The following is a 13,026-nucleotide window of genomic DNA, read 5'->3' as shown; positions in this document are numbered from 1 at the left end:
CCCCCCCCATGAGCAGGTTAAGTGTTAAATTTTCAAAAAAATTATATCAAATGAAAGGAAAATATCTAAGGTTTTAGTTTAAAAAAAAATTATGTTGATTTGTTGATTTTTGAAAAAGTTATGGAAGTTTTAAGAAAAAAAAGTGAAAAAAATGACAAAATTTGTCGATTTTTAAATTTGTAATTTTTTTGGATATTTCCCCCATTTGCGGGGAACGAGGGAAAATTTTTAAATTTTTAAGGGTAATGTCTTCAACTAGATACAATTTGTGATCTTTTGACGTATTGTTAAAAGAAATCGGTCCAGTGAGAGCTGAGAAAAAGTAGTGACAGACACAAAAAAAAAAAATAAAAAAAAAAATAAACACATCATGGTAAAATTAATACCTTCTCAGCTTCGCATCGAAGCTAAAAACTCTATAATTAATCTTCAAAAAAACTAGATACAACTATAATATTAGAGTAATACTATACAAGAAATTAAGAAACCCAACAAGCTTTTTGCCTAAAACATAAATTTTGCTTTTCTTATGATTATGATAACTTAATAGCATGTTCTTCCAATAAATTTAATTTCCATTATATCTATTAATATATATTTATGTTCATTGAAAAATGTCAAACTAATACTATAAACTAATAAATTAAACGTATGGCAAAATAGTATGATATTATTACTGTAAACGATTAATATGTCTGAAAAATACTATTTATAAATACAGTATATTAATTTTTGAGTATTTACATTATTACTACAAACATTTAGACACAGTACATAATAAATTTTTTAACATAATATACATATAAATAACATAATACTTATAGATACAAGGTATTTGACTTATCGATTACCACTAATCTTTTTCTAATATAATTATTTATTTTACTTAAAAAAATATTTTAATTTTATTCAATACATATTACTTATGTCTTGGTTTATAAGTGAAATGTTTTTTAGGATTTAGTTTTATTTTTAAATGACAATATACATATTTAAATAGTTCACACAATAAAAATGATCTTGCTAAAGAACTGACTGGTCGATAACAAATTTTGAACCTTTATTTCAGAAGGTGTTGTTTATATTTTTTTTTGTCATAGTGCATTTCTATATCGAACAACTTCTCCTATCCAGGTATAAGAGTACTCATAACTCTCGAACTCCTGTTAAAATTGTTATAGATCACACATTTTTTATTAAATGATGAAATTAAATATGTATGTTGCAATTTAAATAAATTAAGTTATAACTTTTAAAGTGGATAAGGAATAGACCTAAAAAGTATTTAACTGTTTAAACATCAAGAAATAAATAATTATTTTATAGGGGTGAAAATGTGAACATTTTCTTAATGTAAGAGTATTTTTGGGAATACGTTTTAAACGATAGAATATAACTTATGAATAACCTATCCGGGAACCGAAGTTACCTTATTCAGCTACTGATGGCGGTCGATCTTTAGTGATAAATGATATTTGTAACCCCTTGTCTGCGAGTGAGGATACAAGTTGTCCTCTGTCACGTAGGCATTTCGATGACTAGACGAAAACTTCTTTGAATCGTTACAACACATTGATTGTATAGTAATGTACTGTATTATTATTGAGAAGTAATTATGATTTGTGTGGTCCAATAATAACGATTCTTTTTAATACGCTATCATATATCACAATTGTTCCATTTCTATGTAAAAAATTACTATATAGTTTCATAAAATTCTAGGACAATTTATTAAGCTATTAGACCAATAAGTCTCGGTAACAGTGAAATTGACACTTACAATATCAAAAATCAATATTTTTATAATATTATTTTCATACTATAAAACAAAGTTAAAGAATTAAAAAAAAAAAAAGGATTTTTTTCAACAGTTAAACATAATGAAACTTTTTTTCGGCTTGCGAACATTTACAATTGTTTAGCGGATCTTGAAAAGTAAATTTCGTATTAACCGACTTACATTATATTCGATTAAAAGCTTACGGATTTCACTAAGTATTTTACTGATGTTAACACAAAGCTTAATAAAAGTATTTTGAAATTCGTAAATTAAATAGTCGTACATACGTATTAAAAATCGGATGTAGTTTTTAAACAAAGGACTAAATTGAATACAACTTTATGGTTTTTTCTTTAGAAATACGTTCAAAGAAAATTGAGCCATTCCATAATCTGCAGAATAAAATTGCATATTGTCAATAAAAAATAACAAATAACTTTCATGCTACAAACGTAAAAATTTTTCATGTTACGTAACAAACAATTTTTTGAATTTTCTACGATAATAAATATCAAATATTTTGTTTAATCATAACTCGATTATTTTTAAAAGTATTGTAGTAATAAATACGTATGATTGTCCAAATTTTAAAAACATTTTAATCCCATTATTTTAACATTGAAATCCTACCATATGTTTAAGCATGTTTTTGCTGTTATTCTAAGAGTCAGAGCAAATAAAGTTTTTTAATTTTTCTGGTAAATTTTCAGATATAATATTTCATATTATTTAGATGGAAAAATAACATTGATTAATTAAAACTGGCGTGTACTCATTGATCAGTTAAATATTATTAAATGCATTTTACTAATTATTTCAATTATTTTGTATACAATAACCATTAAAATATTTTTCGTTAGCCAATTTGTCATATGACAAATTTAAATACAATATCACAACTTTAATGTGTCTGATTATCTTCAAGCAGTTAATGTTACATTCTTTGTTCCCTTTAAATTAGGAAAATCATTCAAAAAATTACGATTTTTTAAATCGTTAAATTTTCACAATTTTACTTTAAACTATTGTTCAAAACATACTTTTTTTAAATGCCTAAGATATTTTTTTGTTATTAGGTATATATATTTTTTAAAAATTTGATCCTTTACCTGATCACAGGGATAATTAATTTTTCCACGAAAAGTTAACTTTTTCAATTTAACTTTTGAATATGTTCCAAAAAAAATATATTAAATTAAAGCTTATTTTATACAATACAAGTAAAATATTAATTGTACAGATGCATTATATCCTATAAAAGTGGCCACTGTAGTTTAAATGTGTTATTTTCGTGTTTAAATAATTGATTTTATATTATATATTGCTATAACTTTTTAAAAATGTATGGTATTAATAGTATTTTTTATAAGAATTTTATACATAGTAAGTGGTTAAAAGTTGAAATATTTCTATAAAAAGTAGAGTTTTTTTTTAATAAAATTAACTTATTTTATTTTATAATAGTGAATTCTTGTTGTGATTTATGTTATAAATAAATACCAGTAAAACATTATAACTATAATACACTATTTCGACAAAATATTCATCAAATTTGTATCATCTACTTATACCAAGTAAGGTGCGTTCTCGCTGTGCTTGATTTTTTATGATCACTAATTTTCTCTTTATTAAAAAATTTAGAATAAGTTCTAGTTACAAGTAATATTTGATTATTACTACTTAAGTTACCATTACTTTTTTGCTACGCGTGATTTAAGTTATTAAATTTGAAATTTGATAAATTGATAAAAATACAGTTTATTTACGAATTATTATTGATTAAAGATTGCTAGAAATATTCTTAATATATACAATAAAATATAGTATGTTTATTGTAATAATAATATAAACATATGTTATTAATACATATTCGCAAGTATATAATTTAAATATTTATTTATGAATTGTTTTCGTAGGCCAAAAAATAAATATAAACTAATTACTCGACAAAAGTATGTTAGTATGATATTTTTCAACTGTAAATTTTTAATATTTATTCCCAAATTATAGTGTTTCATAACAATAATAAAATAATTAGGTTCAAACAATTTCACAGTAATCTGACGTATTATTTACTGTGTATATTTTTATGTGAGAAATAAATATGATTCTTCGTGCAGAGAAGTATTACTTCATTTACTATCAGAGAAACATTTGTTTTCATACTACTGCAAACAATAAAGTTTATCATGACTTAATAAATTAAAAATACTACATGGTGTAAATTAAAACATTAAGTCGTCAATTAAATGTAGTTGTTAATAGAGACTAACTGAATTGCTAAAAAGATAATTTTTAAAAAATTAATATACTTTAATGACCTGTAATATTTAACATTATTTACATTGTTTATTTAAATATATAATCTATAGATTGGATAATTTTTAATTATGTACACTTTAAGATATGATCAAAAAATACTCTAAAATGATATTTCATATACACATTAGTTTTACACACGTGTAGTGTAATTTTAACATAAAGTATCAAAAATTTGCGCATAAATATAATTTTTATTACTATTTACCAACATTTTCCTTCATTGTATGTGTTAAAATTTTTCAATACATATATATGAGATTCGGAAATGTTTTAAAAGTTATTCAAACGATGTATCGTTTGAATTATAAATAATGAATAAGTAACATTATGTTGCTAAGTTTATTTATGGTACCAATTTTGTCGTTAGTTCTTTAAGCTGTCACTATGCACTATGTCATTTCAATAATTTATGTTTAGGTAACCTTGAAGGTAATCATTACTCATCAATTTAATTTACGTGACTTACTACAAAACTTTTTTCTTATATTTTCGACAGAAAGATTATAATTTCTATATTGAGTTTAAAATAATTAGTTACTTCGTGTGGAAATTATTTTAATTGCCTGAATGTGAACCATACTTCCAGTTTTAATTAATTTTCTAAAACAATTGAAGCGATAACATGGAAAAGGTTCTAGCACATGAATCTCAGTAATTACTATTGAAACGTACTCCATAGCCGTAAACTGACACTGAATATGAAAATTTTTCTTTTATCTTAAAACGAGTGATTTACGTAGGTAATTGTTTAATGTCAAAAGTAGTCGCAAAATAAAAAGATCACTGTTGACATTTAGGTATTTTAATTAATTTTCCAGTAAAATTACTTTTTTTGTCTATTAAAACAAATGTTTTCCTTAAATTTAACATTAATAAAATAAATGAAATATTGTATGAAAATTGTTTAATTTAATTAAATCATTAAAATCTTATGAACGGCCTTCTGAACCTTAGCACTTTTTTAATAATCCCTCAATTTGTTATAACTCGTTTCCACGTTACTGCTCATTGATTTATTTCAAGGGACTAAATGTATAACCTAATTATTTAGTTAAAAAACTAATTTAAATATATGTAGGTATAAAATAAGAATAGTGTTGCAAATAAAAAGAAGATCGTTATAAGTCTACGGAGTTTAGATTAACAATTTTTTCCATCTACTGTAAAATTTAATTTTTGTAACTTAGTACCTTTTCTTTTTCATCACCTCATTTATTAAAAATAGTATTTTTAATTTTTAGACTTGTTATAAATCAAGTAAATATTTATACAATTTTATTTTCTCTTTAAAAATTACTGTTCAATAAAACCTTACGCTATTTAATACCAATGTCATATTTATCATTTGAAAACTGATGAAATTTAGCATGAAATCTTTCAAATTCAATTGAACTACTTCATGCTTTAAAAAAAATAACAGTATTTCATATTGAATGAAAATTTTTTAATAAGTGACAATCGGATTGCGATTAGATTCTAAGCACTTACAGGTAACTTCTGAATTTTTATTCAATAGCCTGGAATTTTGAGGGCAAATTTAAAATAAACACGCTTGCAGAAACTAACATTTATTTATTGTCAAGTGTAAACGTTTTATTTATTTACATTTTTTTATCACAGTCCTTCCCAAAATCACTTACTATAATTATAATTCTAACAGTATTATTTTTTATATTAATGTATCAAAAATATATTAATACTAATTCAATTTTTGCTTGAAAATTTTATTTTGAAATTAAGTAACAATTGTTTGTGTTTATTTACAATTCTAAGAATATTACTTAATGCAATTAAACGAAAAATAGGTTCACTAAATTTCCTACTAATTTTAAAAATTATGCTAAAGCGTATTAAAATATTTTAACAAATATTAATGAGGTTTTGTTTTCTTAACTGGAAAATTCATCTTGAATTGTAGTTTAAACAAAAGTTGAAACTTTTATTTATAACGAGTTGTTATTTTTGTTATTTAGCATAGTAATTTTACAGAGCACAAGCTGTTTTCAAACTTAAGTTAATTCAAGTAAAACAAAAAATATGAGGATACCTTTGAAATGTTTGTAAAACTTTGTTTTATGTTAGAAAGCGTTGAAATTGTGTTCCAGTAGAGCTTTTTCTGATGTATAATAAAATACATTTTTATTTACATTCTGTCTTCACACAAAAATAATACCACGTACTGTAATGCGTCGTAATATATAAAGAAAATAGTTTGAATAGAACTAGTTTCATAAAATAATTTCAAAGAATATAAATTAAATTTTTTATTCAATCTCAAACAAAATATTTAAAAATATAACAACAAAAAATTAGCATTAAAATCTTATTCATAGAAAATGAAAAGAAGATTTTTTAAGGAATTAATACATATTAAAATTTAAAAATACTATCATGTTTATTTAACGATATATTTTGTTAACATTTATTAATAAAATTTTCATTAAGTCATTCGATTTGTTGAATATTGGATTTTAAAGAAGGGTAAAGTTATGTATATAAAAAATTAAGAGAAATGTAAAAAACAAAATAATAGTCATACTCCAGAATAAATTATAAGAAATACTTTGATAATATATTGCAGTTAAATTATTAAAGAATTTTGAATTATGTAAATATTTTACTTCTTTTGTGTGTATAATAAGATATCAAACGTTGGTAAATGCTCATTAGAGAGAGATAAAAGTAACACAATTTTTATACAGGGTGTAAATCTTTCGAACCATAGTAATATATAGGCGAGTATCCTTGGAGTGTGTAAACAATGACCTCGTTTTTTTTTTTTTTTTTCCCAAAATTGGGGAAGTTTTGGAATAACCCCCCGGGATTTCCCCAAAAATAAAAATAAATCATACCACGATATTTCCCGCAAAATTCTCGTACAAATTGAGGGGTCACTCGATTTTGTCCAAAAAATTGGCCATTTCCCCTCATTTCCGCCCCTAAAATTGGATGAATCGAAATTTTAGTGTTACATATCAATTTGTACTAGAATTTTGCAAGAAATATCATAGTATTATTTATTTTTAATTTTTATGGTTTTTTCATGCTGAAAATTCGGGAAATCCACAAATTAATAGGTTTTATTGTTTTTTTTTTAATTATTACTTGTACTTTCAGTGATAATAATGGTAAGATATCAAATCAAAATAATTTTAATTATTTTAAACATTTTTTCTTTATTTCTTTTAACTATTTACAATAATAATTCGCTATTTGAGGTTTTTAAATATTGTTCAATGTGCCCTCCTTGTTTTTGGACACATAATTGGAGCCGTTTTTTCATTGAATATCTTATTTTTTCATAAATGTCTGAGATTCCATTGATACTCCTACAAGCTTCAAAAATTCTGGCTATCAATTCTTCCTTTGAACTAACCTCATTACAATAAACTTTTTCTTTCAAATAACCCCATAAAAAAAAATCGCAAGGTGTTAAATCAGGGCTTCGTGGTGGCCATACGATATTGGGTCTGTAATGGGCTCGATTACCTGCTTGCCTGCCTATGATACCCTCAGGAAACATAAAAAATAATTGTTCTCTAACAGCATTAGTATGATGAGGGGGGGCACCATCCATCATAAACCACATTGTCTCTTGGATTTCATTAGGCACATCTTCCAATAAATTTGGCAAATTATTCCTTAAAAAGTTCAGGTAAGCTTGGCCATTTAACCTATCGGGTAAAACAAAAGGTCCAACCAAATAATTATCAACAATACCACACCAAATATTAACCGAAAATTTGTATTGTGATCCTGTAATTCGTGTAACGTGTGGATTTGCTTCAGACCAGTGGTGCAAGTTATGCAAATTTATAGTGCCATCTTTGGTAAAAGAAGCTTCATCCGTGAATAAAATTTTGTTTAAAAAACTTGTATCAACTGTCATACGGCTTAACATTTCACGTGAAAAATTCAATCTAATGATAAAAAATATTAATTAAAATTTATTGCCTGAACAGAAAAGTTATTTTTTAACCTTAATGGAAAATCCCTAGGTAACAACTCCTGTACTTTTTGCCGATGAAATGGATACAATTTATTACTATTTAAGACTTTCCAGACACTCATGTGATTGATATTAATCTCCGCACCAATTTTTCGCGTACTTGTTTCTGGATCATTTTGAACTTGTTCTAAAATAGTTTCTTCTGTGCGAACATCTAAAGTTGACCGATTACCTCCCGATCGATGACCAAATGGTTGTAAAATACCTTCAGAATAAAAAAACGTACATTTTTTGAACTTTTTTACTACTTTTATTTAATTAAAAATTGATTCTAGTTACTCTAATCTAATTACTTAAGGTTTATCGAAAAAAAATTATGAAAAAAATTTGTGGGATTCGAACCCAGATCTTCATGCTTTGTATCCTACAATTTGGAACGCTGCCACACAACGCCTTTAGTGTTTGATAGCAAATTTAATTAATTTAAGAATTAAATTTTTAAATCGAACTAAATTTTAATTGATCTGCTAAAATTAATAAAATAATGATAGTAAGACCTGTTTCTCGAGATCGACGAACAACATCATCGAAAGTTTGATAATGTGGTTGCCGACGGTTGGGATACAGCTCTGCCCATCTAATACTTGCACGGTATCCGTTGCCTGTTTCTCCTAATAGTCATTTTAAATAATAAATGATCTTGAAAAAATAGTTCATTCAAAAATTACTTACCTACAAGTAAAATCATATCGGTGTATTCTGAATTGGTAAACATTATTTTATTTAAAATTAAATACCTTAATTAAATAAAAAACTTTTTAAAATAAAACAAAACGCACGCAACTTGTAAAAAAAAGTTGTCTTGCTTAAAGGCAAGGTATGTCCTAATGACAAAGATAACAAATGTTAATTTAGATAGTGTAATACAAATATCATTGTTATGTAACTTACAGTCTTATTTGGTACATCATGGAATATTGGTAAAAGTCTATTTTTAGAGTTAATTTTTCGTATTAAATAGGCAATTATGGTTCGATCAATTAAGTTTACTTTTGAATTATTTCCAAAAATTTTAATTATGACTTAAGGTCGGAAAGTTAATTGTAAGTAATTACAAAAAATAAAGAAAAAATGTTTAAAATAATTAAAATTATTTTGATTTGATATCTTACCATTATTATCACTGAAAGTACAAGTAATAATTAAAAAAAAAACAATAAAACCTATTAATTTGTGGATTTCCCGAATTTTCAGCATGAAAAAACCATAAAAATTAAAAATAAATAATACTATGATATTTCTTGCAAAATTCTAGTACAAATTGATATGTAACACTAAAATTTCGATTCATCCAATTTTAGGGGCGGAAATGAGGGGAAATGGCCAATTTTTTGGACAAAATCGAGTGACCCCTCAATTTGTACGAGAATTTTGCGGGAAATATCGTGGTATGATTTATTTTTATTTTTGGGGAAATCCCGGGGGGTTATTCAAAAACTTCCCCAATTTTGGAAAAAAAAAAAAAAAAAAACGAGGTCATTGTTTACACACTCCAAGGATACTCGCCTATATATTACTATGGTTCGAAAGATTTACACCCTGTATACAGTATACAAATTTGTTGCTACCAAATTATTTCTTATAGTTTATTTTATAAAATGGCAATTTTTTTTTTTTACAGTTTTCTTCATTTTTTTTTAAATATATATATTATGATAATATTTTAGTTCTAACACTAACAAGTTTTAAAAGAAGAAAGCAGAGCTAGGAACATAAATAATTCAGGTTTTCGAAAAATTTTACCATATAAAAGACAAACTTATAACATTTTTGAGTTTTGTAGTCATATTTTGAATATTTACTAAAAAAAATTAAGTAAAATTATGAAAACTCCAATTTTTTTGATTTTTAGCTCTGGAAAATAGTAACAAAAAATAGTCAATAGATCAAAAGTTATGATTTGTCAGAACAAGCTGGGACATATGTATATGTAAATATTTAACATTATGATAAATAAATAAATGATTGTAAAATTACATTAATTTTTTAGTTTGAAAGAATGGGTAGATTATATTTTAAAATAGCTAGTTACAAAAAGAATGTATCACACCACCAGCTTGTTTATTGTACAGGGAAATATTGCAGTCCATTTTAATATAATAGTGATAAAGTAATACCCTTTTCTATTTATTTTGCTTGGCTGAATTTATTTTGCAATCTTTTGTGGTGTTGTCTGCATTTTTTTTTTCTGAATACGACGTATTATAATTTTAACCGTTCTAAACCTAGAAAACGTTTTCTGTGAGAATATTAACGTTTTTAAGTTTTGTATACACAATAGTAACAAATAAAATATTATTACTGTTGAGTGATGAACAGGAATACTATTATTAAATAAATAAATTTTATTCGTACCCTTAGATTTTGTTATAATTCATTGTTAATAATACAATATTCATCAATAGTGGAAAGTGATATAATTATTTTATTTTGTAATGCACCGAACGGTTTGATATATTGTGGTGTAATAATCTTAGATAAAAAAAAAAAACAATAGACAACAAGCGCCTTGATTCTAGCGTCCGATCAATAATAATAAACAAAGGCAAATAAAAATAAAAATAAAATAAAATTTTTTTCTTTTTCCTCGCCCCAATCCCAACTACTTGGAGCGACCAACAATTACATAAAATAATAATTATAATATTGATTTTAAAGTAATAACATTATAGAAATCATTAATTGTACATTATTAAAAATCTATAACTCAAAATAAATAGTAAACTTTTAAAACAAAAAAAATATATATTAATTAATCCATCTTAATATAGAAAGTTATATATATAACGTATTGCCATACTTGGGCAGAAAACTTTTCTGACTACCTTAGGAATACATTTTTAAATCCTTATCTAATAAAATATAATAATTAACGGATCTAAACCATGCATTGTACATTATCTCCAATATTTGTATATTTTGAGGGATATTCATTAATTTTAATATAAAATTAATTATGTTCTCTCTAGCTACAGCTTCGCCCCAAATTTCGGTCCTCATAGGCCTCTAGCACCTACGGCACGTTAAGATATTTGGCCCGTCTTTATGGTTTAACCAGTGATGATAAGTTTTTTACACAATAAGTATTACTTCACAATCAGTATAACAAAATTATTGTAAGCATTTAACTAGTAAAATTTAAATAGTGTCAATAGTATACGGTTGACATTTGATTCCAAGGTCATTTCAATAATATAATAATTATTCAATTTTAACGCTATCTTTAAAAAGAACAATATTAATACAATTGTTTTATAAAGTTATTGGCTATAATGTGTTACTATAACGTAGGATTTCATAAATATGTCAATCTCCAATGAACTAATTACACTTTAAATGTTGAGACTAACTATACTATAGTGTTAGTACCCGAAAAAATAGATTGGGAAAACATATCTTATAATATAATATCTTAATGTTTTAATGTATTATTATATGACTACGAAAAAATAAAATAAAAATGTATATATAAAGATATACTTAATGATAATCTTAAATTTTTATTACAACAGTGATTTTAATTTCGGTGAGTTCTTTTATTAAAAAAAAAAATTTATATAGGACGTCGTTAGTTAATTTTTCCAGAATTGTCTAATTTTTCAATGTTTTCTTATATAATAAGATTTATATCAAGTATAAGTATTCAGTGCTTAGAAATACTTTGCAAACAAAAAAAAAATTTTACTATACAAAATGTGAATATTTAAAATGTGCAAGTTTGATTCTTTTATAATGAACAGGACCTAATGAATTTTATCTAATAAATAAAATATAAAATAACCTATAATTTTAGTATAATGATTCAATAAGAATTTCTAGAAGTATTCGAGGTATAAAAGTATTTTATCTATGTATGTATATTACAAATAGTTAAGATAAAAAAAAACAAATAGGTTATAGTGGTTGATTATTTATTTGTTATATTGTAACTCTAAAGAAATATAAAGGGGGCAATAATGAAAGGTTGGTTAAGTTTAGGGTTTTAGAGTTCGATCAGTTATATCGGTGAATGTTGTTGAGGGTCTGCACAGAAGGTAAAGTTAAAAACTTGGTTTACGTCTTTAAATCTCTTACCTGTCAATTTATCTGCTACTTTGAGTACTACTATCTTTTTGACAATAATAACTTAATTGAAGAAAATTTTTTTATAAATTAATATGAAAATACTTTCACAAGAAATGATTAAGTTAGTTGAACACAAGGTAAGAAGTTATAACTCTAAACATGTTATAAAATGTTAAGGATAGTTTTCAAATACGTTATAAATAGATACTTTATGTGAATAATGAATTTATAAATATACGTAACTAATTATGTATATTACCAATAATTATTATTTTATTGTTACCTTTATCACAATTTAATGTGTGCAACGTGATTGTTTCATTTGTATTTACCATTGGTATAAAAATCGTTAATTCAGATAGTATAACAAAAAACATTAAACAGTCGCATTTCAAATAAACCCATATTATTTCGTTTATATAGTACAATCGATAAAAAAATCGAGAGTCCTAAAATCTAATTGAATTGCATAACCCCTGCAACTGCACTTATTATACATGTACAGTTTTCCTTCGGTATTTTTCCCATCTCGCCATATTTTATTTTGTACACTTATATAGACTTATATTTTATTATAAAACCCAATATTTACACATTTTCAAATCATGTCATCTAATAATTATACTTGTTTCTATTTGATAATATTATATTACCTTTCTCTTTCTTTTAATTTATACTACTTATACAATATTTATTTTATAACAAATTCTCCCCCAATATAATTATCTTTTTATATTTTATAATAAAATTTATATTATTAACCTTCTCTTTTTGTTTTTGTTTTATGACATTATAATAGTAATTTGGTTTAAACTTTTTATCTTATGACATTAATTTTATTATTTTTTTC

General features: G+C 24.4%; 1 protein-coding gene across 1 annotated transcript; it reads right to left on the bottom strand.

Annotated features, from left to right (window-relative positions):
- Positions 1-7,252: 7,252 nt before the first annotated feature.
- On the bottom strand, positions 7,253-9,533 carry LOC126902978 (uncharacterized). The gene is made up of 4 exons (XM_050680828.1): positions 8,784-9,533; positions 8,609-8,722; positions 8,082-8,316; positions 7,253-8,022 (listed from the first exon to the last, which is right to left on the bottom strand). Exons 1-4 carry the CDS (start codon positions 8,824-8,826, stop codon positions 7,296-7,298), a joined length of 1,119 nt encoding a protein of 372 aa, XP_050536785.1. The 5' UTR covers positions 8,827-9,533; the 3' UTR covers positions 7,253-7,295.
- Between the last annotated feature and the right edge of the window lie 3,493 nt (positions 9,534-13,026).

The sequence above is a fragment of the Daktulosphaira vitifoliae genome, unplaced genomic scaffold (assembly GCF_025091365.1).
Source record: "Daktulosphaira vitifoliae isolate Bord-2020 unplaced genomic scaffold, ASM2509136v1 Scaffold_3, whole genome shotgun sequence".
NCBI classification, from domain to species: Eukaryota; Metazoa; Arthropoda; class Insecta; order Hemiptera; family Phylloxeridae; genus Daktulosphaira; species Daktulosphaira vitifoliae.
This window is presented reverse-complemented; position numbering and strand designations above follow the sequence as displayed.